This window comes from Electrona antarctica (genome assembly GCF_951216825.1).
Source record: "Electrona antarctica genome assembly, chromosome: 1".
NCBI classification, from domain to species: Eukaryota; Metazoa; Chordata; class Actinopteri; order Myctophiformes; family Myctophidae; genus Electrona; species Electrona antarctica.
The window spans coordinates 51,619,033-51,638,159 of NC_136806.1; the positions used below are offsets into that span (position 1 = coordinate 51,619,033).

General features: G+C 43.6%; 1 protein-coding gene across 4 annotated transcripts in view; it reads left to right on the top strand.

Annotated features, from left to right (window-relative positions):
* Positions 1-17,113, top strand: part of atp11c (ATPase phospholipid transporting 11C (ATP11C blood group)) — a 123,626-nt gene extending 106,513 nt beyond the window's left edge. The window contains exons 28-31 of one of the 4 annotated variants that reach the window (XM_079503694.1): positions 477-621; positions 8,170-8,282; positions 10,264-10,295; positions 10,687-17,113. In XM_079503694.1, coding sequence (XP_079359820.1) covers positions 477-621; positions 8,170-8,274 — 250 coding nt within the window. In that variant the 3' untranslated portion in view covers positions 8,275-8,282; positions 10,264-10,295; positions 10,687-17,113. The remainder of the gene's footprint in view (positions 1-476; positions 622-8,169; positions 8,283-10,263; positions 10,296-10,686) is intronic. The other 3 variants (XM_079503695.1, XM_079503696.1, XM_079503697.1) reach the window with 3 other exon arrangements.
* The last annotated feature ends 2,014 nt before the right edge of the window (positions 17,114-19,127 follow it).

The window sequence follows — 19,127 nt, forward strand, 5'->3', positions numbered from 1 at the left end:
TTGTATGTAGTTTTCGACGAACATTTTTCTTCCTTCTTTTAGTGGACCAAATCAGTGTTTTCGTCGACTAATACTATTACGAAAAATCGACTACCTTTTTTCACTGACAAAAACTACATAAAAACGAAATAAAAACTAAGCCATGACGACTAAAACTATGACTAAATATACTGTTGATTTTGTCAAATAAACAAATAAAAACTAAACTAAAATGTTAGGAAGGGACTAGTGGACAAGAGATCCAGTATAAGTCATTTTACAATTGGTTGCATGCTGAAAATAGACCAACTGTAGATATTTAGCTGACTAAAACTAGACTAAACACTAAAGCATTCCAGGTGACTAAAATGTGACTAAATGAAAACTATTGAAGAGACTAGGATTAAAAAAAACTAAAATAGAAATTTGCTGCCAAAAACAACACTGGACCAAATGAACCCCCCTCCCTCCCCCCCCCCCTCGTCCCCCCCGTGCAGGCCCTTCCTGAGGCAGCAGCGTCTGTACTTTGTGTTCGCCAACATGCTGAGCTCCGTGTCGGCGTGGCTGGTTATCATCCTGCTCATTATGCTCAGCCTGCTGCCCGACATCCTGCTGTCTGTGCTGCGCAAGCCCCAACGCCAGGTAGGCCTGACACGCACGCACGCACGCACACACACACACACACACACACACACACACACACATATTGATACACACACACACACAAATAATCATCCTTATATTGATACACACACACACACGCTAGGGCATTAAGCAACTAGTCGACTAGTAAATCCACTAGTCGACCTTGTTGGTACTAGTTGATAAAAATTTAAAAATGGGTTTTTTTCCCCCGATTTTGTAGGCCTCAAGATCAGGTAGATTATAGTTATAGTCACCAATGTACACAGTTTTTAAATATACAAATATTTATTAAAAAAAAAAAGGGGGGGGTTTTGTTTTTTTACATAAAACATAAGCCCAAATATAGGGTCATTATATCCTAATAAAAAAAGAAGTATTATATGCATATATATCATTAGAATTACCATGTAATTACATTCATTCATTAATGTTTGGGTTATTCATTATAACATTACACGCATACTTGAGCCAGAGGCTTAACCCACTTTGGGCGGGAACCCCTTTTAGTGTTTTAAACATTATGTTATAATTTAGCTATTGAAAAATAGCAGATCTACAAGCTCATAGCGCGCCACCGAGTGGCGCGCTACGAGCTTGTAGGTCTGCTATTTTTGAAAAATCGTGAAAATATTTATTTCAGAAAACTGGAGGATTTAGAATAACTTTTTTAAAGACCGATTCTGACAGTCAATGTGATTCACCCTCCTCCACAAACCTATGGCCAACTATATTATATTTACTGTACATCAAAGAAATGTTGTCTTGTTTGATTTGCCAAAGACACCACCGCGTTTTTTTTAACCCATTTTGTCCTGACGTCAAAATAAAAATAAAATCTTCTAAATCCTCCAGTTTTCTGAAATAAATATTTTCACGATTTAAAAAAAATAGCAGACCTGCCCCCCCCCCCCCCCCCCCCCCCCCAGAAGCAAAGATTTGAGTTAAAAACGTTCGCTCTGAAAGAATATATATTCAAAGATTTGCGCCACATTTTCACCATTTTAAAAAAATAGCAGACCTACAAGCTCGTAGCGCGGCACTCGGTGCCGCGCTATGAGCTTGTAGATCTGCTATTTTTCAAAAGCTAAAGTATAACATAATGCTTGAAACACAAAGGGGTTCCCGCCCAAAATGGGTAAAAAAAAAAAAAAACGCGGTGCGGTAAATAAGACTTGTCAACACTGGCGCACACACAATACACATGGCCAAATGAGCGTGACGATTTCATCGCTTTAAGTTTTGCTGTGATAGATGCCTTTTACTCTACAGGTTGAAATGTGTTTAATGCGTTATTTTTTTTTGTCTGTTGGAATCGGCTATTTGTTTTGCACACTTCATCATTTCAGATGCAACTCATCTGTGTCAATAGCAGGCCTTGAAGGAGAATTCCATGCTAGAAGGCATTCTTACCTTTATTTGTAGTTGTTACGTCCCCACCAAAGAGGTCCAGGTGTTATTTTGTGCAAAAGTGCATTATTGGCTATTTCCCCTAATATAAGCCCCTCAATGGGGGTTGGGTTGTTGTACTAATTCGCTTATTTCCATCAAAATAAGTAGTAAAGTGTGCCGCTCGGGACACTATTTACATTATGAAGAGAGGATATATACAAAAAATATAGATTTTTGAGCGATGGAAATAAGCAAATTAGCACAACACCCCAATGCCCCATTCAATTCAATGCAATTCAATGCAATTCATTGAGGGCTTATGGTAGGGGAAATAGCCAATAATGCGCTTTTGCACAAAATAACACGTGGACCTCTTTGGTGGGGACGTAACGACTACAAATAAAGGTAAGAAAGCCTTCTAGCATGGAATTCTCCTTTAAGACCTGTCGCAAAACTCTTCTTCCTTGGACTGAATATCAGTCATTCCACTTAGCTCCCCACGGGAGGCAAATGAGTTCCGCTTGGGCTCTCCATTTTGAACGGATCCCATCGTCCCCACGGCTCATGTCATGTCGATTATAGAAGCGTGACCTTGTAGCTAGAGACATTAGATTGAGGGGCGGGGTGGGGGGGGGCTATTAATTACATTTTGTGCAGGAAATAGGCCAAATTTACACACTTACTCACTGAGTGGGTTTGATATTTTCATCAGCGGGGGTTTTTTCCTGTATGCGGATTAAACAGAACTTTATTTTTGGATCTCGGAGAGTATAACCTTTCATGCATCATTTTAACCAAAAATGACTTAACTTCTTCAACCTTATACCTTTGCCTATTTTCCTTCTATACGCTTCCAAACTCTGCTCCTTAACTATGGATTCTTGCCTTTTCCGTGCTCACTAAGACCCTCTTCCTCCTCCCTCTGTCTCACCCTCTTATTGCCTTTCTCCCTTCCCTGCCGCACCCCCTCCTCGGACCTCGTTCTGGGGCCATAGATGAAGCATCATCGCCTTCCCTCCTCGGGCCCGTCCACTATCTTCATGCTGTCCCAGACAGCCAGCACTCACAGCTTCTCCTGGAGTGACTGAGGTCTCTCTCCTCTTCTCTTCTTCTCTTTCTGCCTGCCCCTTAACCTTCATGTGTCGCCATGTCTGTTTGGTTTCCTTGCACATTCTCCCTCCTGTCTCTTTCCTGTCCTACTGGCCTCTGTTTAACTTGAGAAAAAAAAAAGTAGTTGATTAGAGAGGTACAATCTGTTTTTTCCTGGGATATTATGGAGTAAATGAGTGAATTTTTTTCTTTCTTTTTTTTTCTTCATGAACAAAATCATTGGATTTTGTATATTAATCCATGAAAACAAGTTTAGCTTCTTTTTTTTTTTTAATGTTTTTAAATAATTATAATATTTAAAAACCAAATGTAGGAAACAAAAACTAAGGTGACCCATAAAAATGTCCAGTGGTTCCCAAACCTTTTCATGTCAAGGACCCCCAAATGTACACTAATGAGCCTGCAGACCCCCATTAGACAAGATACGACAGGGACCTCCCATAAGAGACGATTTTTACGGCTCTAGCAGAGATTCTCAATCCGTTTAATTTCAAGGACCCCCAGTTTGACACGCATTAGGCTACGGACCCCCCCATTTAATGGCATTTCTATCTCTGGGACCCCTAATTTATATTGTAAAACCACTGTTAATTTAACTCTGGGAGTGTACAAATGGAACCATTTGTACACTCTCTGAGTTACAGACCCCATAAAGGTCCATTTGGTCCCAAACTATCATTTAGCTGGGGACCCCCTGGAACTCCCTCAAGGACCCCCTGGGAGGGTCCCCGGACCCCACTTTGGGAACCACTGATTTAGCCTTATGTGCCCCCCCCTCCCCCCCAAGTAAGTCTGTGCCCTCCACTCCCAGCCACCTTCACCCTTTAAGCTGCCTGTGCTGCTCAAATGCCCACTGCCTCTGCATGTCCACACCGATGAATGTAGCACGCAAAGCACAACATCTTTGATCTGCATGAGACCTCCTCAGCCAACTATACCGCATCCCCAGGACCCCCCCACCACAACCTCAGCGGCTCACGGCTGTGTGTGTGTGTGTGTGTGTGCGTGCGTGCATGCGTGCGTACGTGTGTGTACTAGTACGTGTGTCTGATTTTCAACATACTGTAGATGTTGGAAAGAATTGCACATGCGTGTCGTGTAGTGGAAAACTGGCCTACATTCCTATTATTATTATTATTATTATTATTAGCACTTTGTGAATAGTATGTGTTTTTGTCAAACCAGCTTCATGTTCTATTTATCTCTGACCTCCTTAACAACGCCACTGGAAGACGCTACTGTTGATGAAAAGCTGTATGTGAGTTTCACTGTTCGCCTGGTGTTTAAATGACCACTTCACCCCCTTTTGCTTATTCTAATGATGTTTGGGAGACAAGAAACACTTTCTTCCTGGGGGTTTTTACGTGGGTTATATCTGTGTTTTTAGATATAGTAGGGGAGCCTATCACTTTCCGTGATTTTGGAATGTTAATTTTTGGAGACAGGTATATCTTGATTCTTGGGGTTAACAGAATGCCAAAAAAACATGTCTCCAATTTTTTATGTCAGGTTTAGCATGTTTAATTAGCATAATTAGCTAATAAATTGTCAAAAACGGAAATGGCAATAACTTTGCTTCTAGGTAACTTATAAAGGTGATCTAAGAGTCTGAGTCCATGTTTGTGATGTCCAGAAATGCATCTGTTACCATTGTGAAGTCATACAAGCTTTCCTAATTAGCATAATTCCCATAAATTATGCAAAAACGAGGTGAACATCAGCAAATTGCTGCATGTTTTACTTTTAGTCAACTTTGAAAGCTTCTCACAGACTCCATGTGTATGTTTACAACTCCAGGAATAATTATCATCCTATGAATAAATCATGCAACCTTTTGTCTATGTAATAATTATGTAATAATCACACCAAAACCAGAAATAGCTATATTTCGTTGCTTTAAGTTAATTAATAAATGTGATCTTACAGACAGTAAGTCTGTTTGCATGTCTAGAAAATATTCTCTTTCCATAACTAGGATATGCAACCTTTCCATTATTAGCTTTATATATATATATATATATATATATATATATATATATATATATATATATATATATATCCCTCATAAAATAAAGAACAATATGAGAAATGGTCACAGAATTATCACATGATTTTTATTCTAATATTTACAGAAAGTTTTGAAAACACATTTAATTGAAGGGTCTTCGTCATCGTCAATCCCCAACAGATGTGCCTTGTTTACATTACCACACCTCTAATCATCGGCCCTACACATGCACATCTCAGAGCAGTTCAAATTTTGAGATCGACAAGAACAATGTGATATGCACTGTGATTTCTTGCAGACACATTTTATCAGTTGGGTAATGGTGGCTGGGCCGTGGGTATCCCGTGTTGTGACTGGCACCAGTTGATCTCCCTCAGCCTCCCATCCATTTTTAGTTTCTGGTGGCATCTGTGGGTTAGGTACGTGGTCCTGATCCCATACCATTGCCTGATAATATGCATGGGTAATGGCTTGATTTAATGCTGCTTGTGTAGGTGGCAGCTTCTCGGCTTCTAATTGTTTCTTTGTAAATAACCTCCACCTGAGCTCATCAACATCCACAGGATTTGTACCGGGCTCGTACAGCTGGCAAACAAATGCTTCAATCTTTTTTGACAGTTGTACCCTTCCAGCTAAGAGTGTAACTGTCATAGATGGAATGGCATTGGTACAGGCAATGGGAAAGCCACCATGGATCAAGACATGTTCCCAGTAAGCTGACCACTCCATAGCCACACTGGACAGGAAGACCAAAGAACATAGTGAGATCCATGTAGTATTTGACCGACGCCAGGGTGGAAAGCCCCGGGCCCCTACCACTTATCATGTGGAAGACAACACACCGATAGGGAAGTGTCAGAAAAACAGTTCTTGTCAGGTATCAGCACCAAAGATGAGCTGACTGTCTTATCTTGCTAAGAAAGCCCTCCAACACTTCCAGGTGAAACCCAATGTTTTTATAATCACGTCAAGGCAGGCTGTCCACTCAAACTCTATCGATGTAAAACATCTCCACAGCGTACAGGAAGAGGCTGACACAAGGATAATCCTGCACAGCCTGGATGCTGTCCGAAGAGGGGCAACACAGCTCTACATTGAGTCCCCTGACACTGATGTCTTTGTTCTTACAATACGACGGTACCATCAGCTGTGCAAGGACATCTATTTCATCACCGGTGTGGGGAACAAAAAACGTATCATCGCTGGAGCCAGTAGTGCAGGCACTGGGTAAAACGAGGACTTCAGCCTTACCAGGGTTCCATGCCGTCTCTGGAGCTGATCAGACAGCTCCAGGGAATTTAACCTGTTGGCCAGGTCTAAACAGGTGTCCTGTGGAGGTGGTATCTGCAGTTGCTACTGTATGAGCTTCAAAAAGGCTCAGTTCTGACGCAGCACGTACCTAACCCACAGATGCCACCAGCAACTGAATATGGATGGGAGGCTGAGGGAGCTCAACTGGTGCCAGTCACAACACGGGATACCCACGGGCCAGCCACCATTACCCAACTGATCAAATGTGTCTGCAAGAAATCACAGTGCATATCACATTGTTCTTGTCGATCTAAAATTTGAACTGCTCTGAGATGTGCATGTGTGGGGCAGATGATTAGAGGTGTGTGGTAAGCAAGGCACATCTGTTGGGGATTGACGATGACGACGAAGATGGAGACCCTTCAATTTTCAAAACTTTCTGTAAATATTAGAATAAACAATCTGATAATTCTGTGACCATTTCCCATATTGTTCTTTCTTGCGACTGCAGGTCGCAACAGGCCCGAAAATTAAATTAGATCTCTATATGGAGCTGACCTGTTCTGACATTCCATATGTTGATCTGACCTCATCAAACCCTGTACACTCAAGACACGCTCCATATATGGCCAGTTCAGAATACATTCCATATGTTGATCTGACCCCCCATGCCAAAGCACCAGCACTCGCCCAGCAGTCTGTCATGACCCAGGCAGATATGTTGATCTGACCCCCCATTCCAAAGCACCAGCACTCGCCCAGCCCTTTAGTGCGAGGTCGCTTCTAATATTTTCTAGACATGCAAACAGACTTACACTGTCTGTAAGATCATGCGTATTAATTAACTTAAAGCAAAGAAATACAGCTATTTCTGGTTTTGGTGTGATTATTACATAATTATTACATAGACAAAAGGTTGCATGATTTATTCATAGGATGATAATTATTCCTGGAGTTGTAAACATACACTTGAAGTCTGTGAGAAGCTTTCAAAGTTGACTAAAAGTAAAACATGCAGCAATTTGCTGATGTTCACCTCGTTTTTGCATAATGTATGGAAATTATGCTAATTAGGAAAGGTTGTATGACTTCACAATGGTAACAGATGAATATCTGGACATCACAAACATGGACTCAGACTCTTAGATCACCTTTATAAGTTACCTAGAAGCAAAGTTATTGCCATTTCTGTTTTTGACAATTTATTAGCTAATTATGCTAATTAAACATGCTAAACCTGACATAAAAAATTGGAGACATGTTTTTTTGGCATTCTGGTAACCCCAAGAATCAAGATATACCTGTCTCCAAAAATTAACATTCCAAAATCACGGGCATCAAAATTTGATTGATAGGCTCCCCTACTAATATTTTAGTATTTCAAAGTGTCCATGGGCTCCATGATGTCACCGGCACTGGGCTCACTTCCTTCCTGGACTACAATTCCCATAATGCTTTGGTCCACTGCTCCTCCTTGTGGATAGGGGGAGGGCTGTCTTTACTGAGACAACATGTCCATGACATCATGGAGCCCACAGACACTTTGAAATAGTGAAGAAACACATGATATTACCCACATTAAAACCCCCCAGGAAAGTGTTTCTTGTCTCCCAAACGTCATTAAAATAAGATCTGGTTGCAGAAGGGGTGAAGTGGCCCTGTAAGTGTACCTCGGTGTGTGTCGTCATGTATAACCTCAGAGCCATGTTGTCCGTGTCTGTGAAAAGTGTGTAACGTCAGTGAGTCACGGTGTCATTTAGTGTCTCTTAATTCCCTCACACTTCCAGAAGAAGCCAGTTGAGTCGAGCGCGGGGGTCCCCCAGTCAGCCCAGTCTTCAGCCAGACCCCTGCTCATGAGCACCTTTTCAGACGAGTCCAATACTGTCGTATGAACACACAGGTACCAGCCCCACCTCCGCCCCTAGTGCCACTTTAAGCCAATCAAACCTTCTCTCAGCCAAACTCTCCTGAAGTCAAGGGTTCCAACCTCCTACTGTTCATAAGAGAATACTAGACCACAGACACCAAACCCTCCGGTCTCCACAGACCCTGTAAGCCAAATTCCAATACTCTATAACTTCCACGGTCGCGCACTCCACTCGCATTCGCCACTCGCACCTTAATCCCGCCTCCAAGCCGGTTTGGACTGATATCACTGTCATTCATTATTATTATTATTATTCATGCCTTCAGACCCCATCTCCCAGACAGCGTAGTTTCCATCCCATAGCTGGAGGAGACGGTACGTCCCAAGAACAAAACGGATAGTCGGTCAACACTTTCCGCGAAACCTGCAGAAGTGAACACTTCACGTGCACTCGCAGTTTCTCGCTCCAAGCGGCTTGTTGTGGAGCTCACTCGCTCTCTCTCTCTCTCCGGTATCGGCTCCTCCAAAAGACAATTACACATTGGGGATGCGAGTGATTTCCGGGTCAAGTTGGAGGACCGTGTGTGGAGTGAGCGAGTGAGCAGAGATTCGAGTATTGGAATTTGGCTTGTGTTGTTCTTGCAAACAGAGCCTGTTGTGGTGCCTTCTAGTGGCTGACTGAAGAGAGAGTCGTTGTTCTTACGGTATTACGAGGGAATTCCGAGCACGACTCCAACTAATGGTAATTGTACAAAGATTAGTATATAATCAAAGGAATTGCCAGCTCTCACGGAAAGGGTCCTTCAGGTACTTTTATTTAATAGGCAATGTCAGGCATGGGCAGCTAACGAGATGATTTTGTTAGCTGCCCATGCCTATTAAATTAAAGTACCTTTCTGTGAGAGCTGGCAATTCCTTTGATTATGCTTATACTTACTTATTATACTTATACGTTTAGAGTTTGTGTTTTATTAAGGATCGATATAGATTATTCTATTGGTACCTAATTACTTTATTACGACAGGTCGGCGTTTAGGTCACAGTCTTGGATAAACTCAATTTGTTACCTTTCACAATGATCTCTCTTTCAGCCTTCCTCCTAGAGATGCCCACCTCAGAAATCTTGCATGTGCTTTTTTTCTTTTATCTCCCCCACGTGTCCCGTTGACTGGAATTCAATATTAAATTCAACTTTTATTTTTATTTGTATTTTTTTTTAAATTGTCAATGAGCTGGGGACCCGTCTGTGTCTATCAGGGTAAATGTACGAGTGTGAGTGTGCTGTGCGTTATACGAGCATCTATCCATCTGTTTGCCTTTTTTTTTTTTTTACATGAAATGGCTGTTTAAAATCTGCTTTGGAATTGTGTTAAAGGTATATTCAGTGATTGACTTAATCTAAATATCACTTATTTTTTCTTTTTTTCTGGATAATCCTCCCTACTATAGAGTGTGCTGACCATATAAGGAGTTCCTCCCTGTCCCCAGTGAGCCCCTGGGGTCAAAAAACCCTAGTTTCAGTTTTGGTGGCGGGTGGCAAAGCCTTCATCCAATCAGGATGAGAGGGGCCTTCCTCCAATCATGATCGAGTGGGGTGGGCCTTGGTGCACATGCTGTTGGCCTGTTGCACTTCCCCCCACTGTAGAGCGTGCATGTGCACATTTTGTTACCGGGGCGGACTGGGTGGTTTTCCAAATCACTCAAATCACTGAATGCTCCTTTAATAAGTTGTCTGTCGTGTCGTGGCTTTGTTTTGTTTGTTTTGTTGCATGCTGCACGACGGCACCCGATATCTTTTTGTCTGTGATTGCGAGGCATTGCTCACTCACCGCACCGTGTGTGTGTGTGTGTGACTGTGCGTGTGTGCTTTGCCCATGCTGTGGCTCGTCATTGTGATCTGCTAGATGGGCGAATGAATGGGTGGTTAACCTTTTTAATACCTTTTTTAACAACAACAACAACAGGCTTTGTACTTCCAGCTTTTTAACGTGGTTCTCTTATTCTCCCCTAAAAGCTGTCGGAGGACTGCCTCGGACGGACATCCAGGTAAACGGGCGACAATACCCCCAGCTAAAGCTACCAGCCTATACCTGGGATCAGTAGACTATAGGACAGTGGAGGAAATCAGTAGCCCTCCTATCACTAATTTAGCTGTGGTGCTGCTGTTGGGGGGGGGGTTAATTGGCTCCATTGAATGTCCAGTCAAGTTTTGTCATCTTAAGGGTGTGTGCAGCAGCCCAATCGTTGTTGTTTCGGTGGTGGTGGTGGTGTTTCTTTCGTCTTTGACTTCATGCCTCCCCCCCGCTCCTATTCCTCAACGTGCTACATTTATTTTTGTGGCTGCCACGGTTAAAAAAAAAATGTGTGAAAGTAAACCCAACATCTCGCTCTTCTTCTTGTCCTCTCCCCCCCCCCCCCCCCAACCCTCCTGTCCCAGGTGGCACCCGTCACGCCGCTGTCCTACAAGCACCTGAAGGAGAACGAGTGAAGGAAGCAAATGGAGGATCTTACACAGCTACGCTAACGTCTGCCTCTTTTCAGGATCCCCCCCCCCCTCCTCCCCACTCCAGCGCTCGCACACACACGCACACACGCACATAATACGCGCGCACACACCAGTCGGGCCAGAGCTGCCTGCCGTCTTACCTGTCCCAGCTGGTTTCCCGCTGCTCCGTCCCGATGCGAGCCCCCCCCCCCCCCCCCCAAAGCGTTAGCATGTCTGCTAGCAGAGCAGTGTCCTGCGTCACCAGCCCAGGCAGCATGGGCCCACTTTGTACCACAACTTGTTTTCTAAAACACACATACACACACACACACACACTACTCTGGACAAACAAAAACGGGCATGAGTCTCTGCAGTTTTCTTTTTTCCTTTCTTTTATTTCCGTTCCTTAAAATATGTATATCTATATTTTGTATATATAGATATATGTACATTATACTAGCTTAAAGAATGCATATACAGCTGCCTTGTCAGTAGCTCGACTGCAGACTGCTGTGTTTTAACATGCAGTCCGTCACGTTTTGTTTGACGCTGCATGAAAGGAAGCGTTGAAAGAACACCACGTTCCGTTGCCTTTTTGTTTTTTTTCTTCCTCCTCGCGACCGCCATTGTCGATGTTACACACTTGTTCATGACGAGATGCATTGGCGTTTCAATTTGCATTCTCAGAACTTTTCACTCCCATTTGGTCGTTTCCACTATCATCGGTTGTACCACTTTTCAACGGTTGTTCTACTGTTGTTTATCCAGATCCAAATCACGTTGTTTTTTTTTTACCACTTTTCAACGGTTGTTATCTACTGTTGTTTACCCAGATCCAAATCACGTTGTTAATTATTGTTTTTTATTGTTTTTTCAAGCTGAAAATGCGACTCAAAGCGCCACATTATCAGCTTGTCCGGCGTTGCTGGGGTTATTGCGCTGACGACTCGTTGCAAATTGTTGTTGTTGTTGCTTGGCGACGTGTCGATCAGCGCGTTCAGGTTTCAGTACCCAGCTTTGGCCGGCTTCTAGTGTCAGTGAAATAGGCTCTCTCTCTCTCTTTCCCACTCTCCCTCCCTCTCTCCCTGACCGTGTTGATTTTGACAGCACATTTTGATTTAGTTTTAGTCATAGTCCTTTGACAAAAATCTTGTCACATTTTTGTCATCTGAGATGCTTTAGCTTGAGTCTAGTTTTAGTCCGCTGAATATCATAAGATTTCAGTCGACTAAATCTACAGTTGATTTGTGTCTACTGAAATGTATCTTGGCGGGCCTTGATGGCGTCGTTAATGATTTGACATTTGATTTCATGCTGACCATAGCCGATCCACAAGCTCACGGCGCGGCACAGTGTTTCTTTTAGGCGACGAAACCAACACCGCTCTCCCTATTCTCCCCGTCTCCCGCCTCTCTGTCTCTCTCGCTGATAGAGCTTTGGTCTGACGTCACACAACAGACACCGTTGCCAGGTCTGACGTCACACAACAGACACCGTTGCCAGGTCTGACGTCACACAACAGAAACCGTTGCCAGTGGCCATTTGTGCTGGCGTAAAACGTTGCTTAATAACGTCAGATAAGTCAACTTTGACATCACGGCAAGTCCTTATAATATAATACTGTATGGAATATGCCTGACATCAAAGTTGGACTCCCATATTCTGGCCATATTTGTCCCGGAAACACACACACACACACGGCAGTTCTGTGACGCCAGGCATGTCCATGTATGGGCATATCTGTTCAGACAGACAAGCTGCAACTGTAGAATATGATTTAAAGTCCAGCTCACGGCAGCAAAAAGAAACACCCCATTGGCATAGTCTGCTCTTTTCTTTGCTGATTTTTGGCCCGAATTGTTTCTAAAGGAAACACCAAAACAAAGTCTTTAATTATTCTGGAACTTTAAGTGCATTGTATACTGAGGTGGGAGGGAATGTTTTAACAGAGGCCATTTTCCATTTGCACTCCCCCCCCCCCCCCCTCAAAGTGTGAGTGAGTTAGTTTAATGAATGGACGATATAGATTAGACTATTCATGAACATTTCTACCTTTTAAAAAATTCAGTTAGGCGCTCGGGAGTGCTCATGACCTAAATCGTACAAACCTCAGTGATAATTTAAAGAGATCCCGGGGAAAAAGAGAAAGATAATATATATATATATATATATATATATGTTCCGTACTGTATATAGCTTAGAGATGTATGATGACCTCTGCTCGAAGCCAAAAAAAAAAAAAAAAAAAAAGGTGCCTGCAAAAATGGTGGCGAGTAAACGTGCCCGATTCCATCCAAGCAAGTGTGAGTTGTGTACACTTTTTGTCTAAAATGATGCGCGCGCGACAGATGTATCGGACAGGAATGGCTATATTATACCAAACCTGTGTGCAATGGAACAACAGGATTACTTGAACCCCGTCTTAGACATTATAGTACACGTATAGATTAGGATGAAAACACACTATTGCACATTGTACACGAAGAAAATGTTATGCACACAATGCACTAATAAAACCCCTAAATGAGGTATATTTGTTCCCATGCTGATCCACAGTAGTCTAGATTGCGTTGTATGTCTGATGTTGGCTGAGGGTTCCATAGATATATAAGAAAGCTAGATGGCGGCCATCTTACAGAGGGGCAGCATAACATTGTGTCTATGGGGCATGTACTTTTTAAATAACCATAACTTGCTCAATTTTGATTTTCAAATGGTTTGGTTTGTTATAAACGTCAGACGTCTGCATACTTACATGCTCTTACACGACGTTTATATTAAAAAAAAAGAAATTAAGCAGATATAAGCGTCCCGAATCATAGTCACGTTGACAACGTTTGTAATAAACCAATCCGTTTGTAAATCCGTCAAGATTTGAGCGAGTTATGACTGTTTTTTGTTTGAGCTGCCATTGAACAGCCCCTCAGCAAGATGGCTGCCTGGTGAACTACGTCAGAGACTCCGCCTTGAGCCATCTAGCCTTTATCTATATGTCAATGGAGGGTTGGGCCTCTTGGGCCTTTACCCGCCACAGTGAGAGGTCACTGAGGCTCTGCTCTCATCCGCCCGCTGCCCTTTTCCGTTTGCCTCGTCTGAAGTGGACCGTTTGTGTACACGCCTGTCCTTTTTCGCCCGTATAGCGCGTACAGCGTGTCATCACATACATTCCATTTCCACACACGCCATGGTTTGAATCAATTTGAGATAATATGGGACTTTTTTCTTTCTTCTCTACTTTGTTTTCTTTTCAGACATGCAATATCTCTTTGACATATTTATTGTTGTGTAATTTTACTCACAAATATTATATTTTTATTACATGAATCTTTTTTTTTCTTTTTTATTATTATTATTATTATTGTCAAGAATGATCTACGCTTTTGTGCCAGTTTTGAGGTTTTTTTGCCTGTGTTCGTTCTTCCAGCTCAGATGCGAGTCCCGTTGTTGGATTCATTTTGTTTGTCATAGATGTGGTGTGCAGGCAGCCCCCATCCATCCATCCATCCATGCAGCTCCTCCCTCCGCCATTCACATCCCAAGGTGACATAGCTTTGGCAAAAAAGGAACATGTCAGTGAAATGCATGTAGGTCTGTGATGTTTTGATTCGTGCCCCAGGCTTCAGCTGCAGCTAATAAGATTCTCAGTTACTTTGGTTTCATGTTTTTTTGTTTTTTTTTCATTTGTGTGTCCTCCTCCAAAAAAACTCCACTCCATTCCTACATTAATACTGAAACACATTGACTGTTACATATTATTAGTTTTTACGATACGGAGCATTATGTAGCCCCACGGCACACGCAAACCATGTGTCGGAATAGCTGCGATGCCAAACGGAGATTGAAACATTTGCCTGTGTTTTTTTTTGTGGCTGAGAATTCGTCGTCCATTTCAGCATCTTTTCTTACATGAAAAGATTCTGTGGTTGGGTGGGGAAAAAGACGGATCAGATAGATTGACATGAGCTCTCTTGAGCACTTAGTGAGCTTAGACGCAAATGAGCACACGTTCGAGTGCCCAGTGACGTGCGCACTGTGCCAGGGACGGAGAGGAGGATGCATTGAGAGGGGCTGCCTGCTTTGTTGAGTAAAAAAATGAGTATTGAAACCTTTAAAATTGCATCGGAGATGCTATTTTCAAAGCTTGGAGAAAAAAAAAAAAGAAAAGAAAAGTTGGAGTCTAATGTTTTTTGCCTGACTAAATGAAAAATATCAAAGAATTGATTGTATTTTTAATGCAACCTTTTTCCAACCACTTTTTTGTATGAAAATCAAAACATCCAAAAAAAAGCACGAGAGGCTTCTGTGGTCGTCGGAGGCTGATCCTGGCCGCACAGTGAAATCATATCGGTGTTGATTTAACTCTTGTGTGTGAAAACATGGACCCATGAAATGAACCCTTCCCACTGTCAGAGTTATAAGGGACACCGAGGACGTACTCGCTGTGTGTCGAGGGGATGGATGGGTGCGCTGGGGGCGGGGTGCTGCCTAGGAGAAGGGGCGGGCACAACAATGGGCACCTTGCCCCGGCAGCCGTGCAGCCAGGGGGCACCCTCCCACCTCTAAGGCCCTTTGGCAGCCATGGAGACCCGAATCGGTGTTTGAAAAGATTTGACCCGTAAACTTGCCATTTGGAGTCCTGGAGCGAGCGAACATTCTTTCCCGCTTGCAGATTTCCTCAGGAACAGCCGTTTCTCTGTATTCCGTTATGGCCTTTACGTATGAATACATTAACCTGTGAAGACTGGGAAAGACTTATACGTTGTTATACCTTTAACATTTTTAGATGTTTATATACAGTAGCAACAGGAATTTTCTTTAATTATTTGAAAAAAATTCAAAAAAAGATTATGGGTTTTTAAAATTGACCTCAGAATCTAAAAGGGTTAATAGCAATAATAATGGTAATAATTGTGTCCACTTTCATTGAGCTACAGTCCATTTGCACATGTACAGTAAGTATGTGGAATTTGCCCTACGTTTACCCATCCTAGCTATTGGGAGCCGTTGCTGCTGTTAACACGGAGCCCGCCAGAAACCTAAGTGTAGAATTAATTTAGTCAGAACCATAGCCTACGTTTTCTATGATTTATATTCTTTAATCCATGTTTTTGATCCTTTTTGAAGATGCGCGCGCAGCCACTTGCACTCTGTGTGCTGCTTTCAATGGCCTGTATCTCCAAATCGGCGCAATGAATGTCGCTTCTGGTGAAAAAACAAGGTTTTTCAACGGCCGACAGCAGGCGCTGTGATACTCGCGGTTGGGTTTTTTCTGCACCGAGCGAGAGAACAACAACCAGGGTTCAAACCGGTGACCTCCCGATTCTCAGACGGCCTGGCCTCTCTACCCACTAAGCTACGGTGGCCCTAGATACATGCGCTAAATACATTTTATGCATGTTTTTAATTGTACAATCGCCTAATTTACATATAAAATCGTACACCCAGAACATTCGAAGTCCGTACGCCACTGCACAAGCGTGCGGTGACGTTATGACGTTTACACCGAAACGGCACTGTGTGCTTGTACGGCTGATCAGAACAAGATGTTTGAATATTCTCTGCAAGGAGAGTGACTCTTTAAAAGTAAGATTTTTATATCGAAATTGGGCAACTGCACTCTTCAACATACCAGCTCAGTAGCCTTGTGGTTAGTATGTCTGCCCTGAAACTGGGGAAGTCGGCGTTCAAATCCCCGGGCCGAGTCATACCGAAGTCTATAAAACTGGTACCCAATGCCTCCCTGCTTGGCACTCGGCATCAAGCATTGGATTTTGGGGTAAGTCTCTGCGACATACCAGCGTCCATGCGTGTCCAGTACTTTGTACATCAAGCTGCCTCATGCTACGGAAACAGGAGATGGGCGCCTCCTGACCTATAGGCCACATGGCTCGGGAACTAGTTCCCAAGACTACTTACTTACTGTACAAAACTCAACATGGATAGTGTGTGTTTGTATAAGACCATCGTTTCAAATTTGGATTGTAACCACTTTAACCCTGAACCTCTCACAGGCAGATCTACAAGCTCCCAACATGTCAGGAAGCGACACATTGTGACCCGTGAGCTTTGTAGATCAGTTATTTTTTACCAAAGGTTCCCCCCAGAATATAGGGATGCTATGGTTCAATTGGTTAAACGGTGGAGTTAAGCAGAATGGCATCTCTTTGGAGTTCTGCTTGTGGAAGAATATATACTGTTCAATAAGCTCGCTCCAGGACCCGACCCGGTAACTGTTTCTAAGTGTCGAACCTTTTCAAACACTCTTTGGCGGTCTCCAGCCTCAGTACTCTGAACCTCTGAGCTGAATGTACCTCTTTAAGACCAGTATGTTCAAAATCTATAATAAACCTTTTCAGTAATAAACCAGAATGTTTTGAAGTAAAAACAAACTCCTTTGTATTTATTTTTAATTCGTGTGTGTGTGTGTGTGTGTGTGTGTGTGTGTGTGTGTTGTGTGTTGTGTGTGTGTGTGAGATCTTGCAAGTATGATCGAACCCTACAAACCCTCCCGCGCACTCAGATCAGCCAATGCGGGGAAGCTGGAAGTACCTTCACTAAAAACGCTCCACACGTCCCAAACTCTTCTCCTTCTGGCTCCAAAACTATGGAATGCACTTCCCATTGCAATCAGAACTGCAGCCTCACTCCCAATCTTCCGCCGTAGTCTGAAAACCCACCTTTTCAGACTCCATCATGGCCCGTAGCACTTACCCTAGCCCCTTAGATAGAACTTTATGTAGACTTAGATAGCATTTGATACAGACTTATAGCATGTTATGTAGACGGCACTAGCATTGTATTTTATGTAGTCATAGCACTTTACAGTATATAGTATGTATAGTTTATATGTATAGTTTCATTATATAGATATTCCACTGTTACGTTCTTAGCTTACGCATCTTTCATGATAACTACTTTTTATGTATGTGATGTATTGCCATGCTTTCTGTTCTTGCTTATTGTAAATCGCTCTGGATTGTGTGTGTGTGTGTGTGTGTGCTCGATATGCATGCCCATGTTGAGCGGATGCTGCGTTACTTGTGAGAGGCTGAGCTGGATCTGATGTGTAACTGCATCTCTCAGTGAAACTCAGACCACACGTGAGTTAATCCGTGTTAATTAATGTGTGTCGGGGGTTTATTATGTATGCATCGTTCTGCTCCGGCATATAATGTGTCAATGACGGGTCCGAAGAAGCCCATCAAGTGTGGCAGTGGGTGGGTGTTGGGAGCAGTGGGGGGGAGATGAGTTGAGAAAGGCTGGCTCTATTAATATGTATGCAATGACAATGACACCCTTTCATATTCCTGTGTCTCTGTGTGAATGTGTTTGTTGTATGACTCTGGGTGTACTCTGCCGTGGGCCGAGCTCGTTGGCCGAGGGCAGGGAAGAAGAAGAAGCCTACCCTGTTTTTATTTTTACAAAAGGACCCATTCAGACGCATGTGCAACATTCTGATGACGTGCCTCTATTGTATGCATGTATATATCTGCATATATTTTGTTGTATACTACACGTGTGTATACACACAAAGGTGGACAGGGGTTGTTGCAAGGGGATTCACACACACACGGCGCCTGGTATAGGTCAACCAACACGTCATTCTATAGGAACATAGAGGGGTAAGCCGACGTATATACTGTAGGAGTCTAGAAGAAAGAAGTTGGGAGGGAGTTGGCAGCGTATCAAGACTTGACTCCTGTGCTCTCTGCACACTAGAGCAGAGAGCTGACGCACTGGATCTCGGAGAGGGGAGGGGAGCGAGAGAGAGAGGTGGGACGAGGGAGGGAGGGAGGGAGGGAGACAGCAGTGGCCAGATGGAGCAGTGTTTGTTTTGAAGTGGAAGTGGCCGACTGCTGTTCATTAAGGGCTAGCTACTGCAGTTGAGAGCACCGCGGCGGTGCATACCACCAACAGACTTACTGGGTAAAGTGTGTGTGTGTGTGTGTGTGTGTGTGTGTGTGTGTGTGCCTGTGCGCGAGAGAGAGAGTACAGTGCAAGGACTCCAGGCCACAAGCTAACGGGGACAGCCATCATCCAAGCTCGGTGTTCAGTGTCTCTGTTTCTCTGCTACTGTGGAGGCACTCTATGCAGCTCAAGGTGACTGGAAGATCCCACGGCGAGGCAGGTCCAGGGATCCCGTCCCTATTCGGACCCCGGGACCCGCAGAGGCAGGTGGGCAGAGGTCTCGTCTGCCCCCCCACCTCACAGTTTGTCTTGAGACACACGATGCAGGGCTGCCGGACTGCGGGTAAGACCATGATGTGAGGCCTGTGTTAAAAGCAGTCACTCTTACCTCTCCGGCCGTGACTGTCAGCGTGTCAGTGTTCCCTGGGTCTCGGGGAGGAGAAGGAAGACGAGATCAGGGTGTAGGTATAAGACTCGAGGACGGG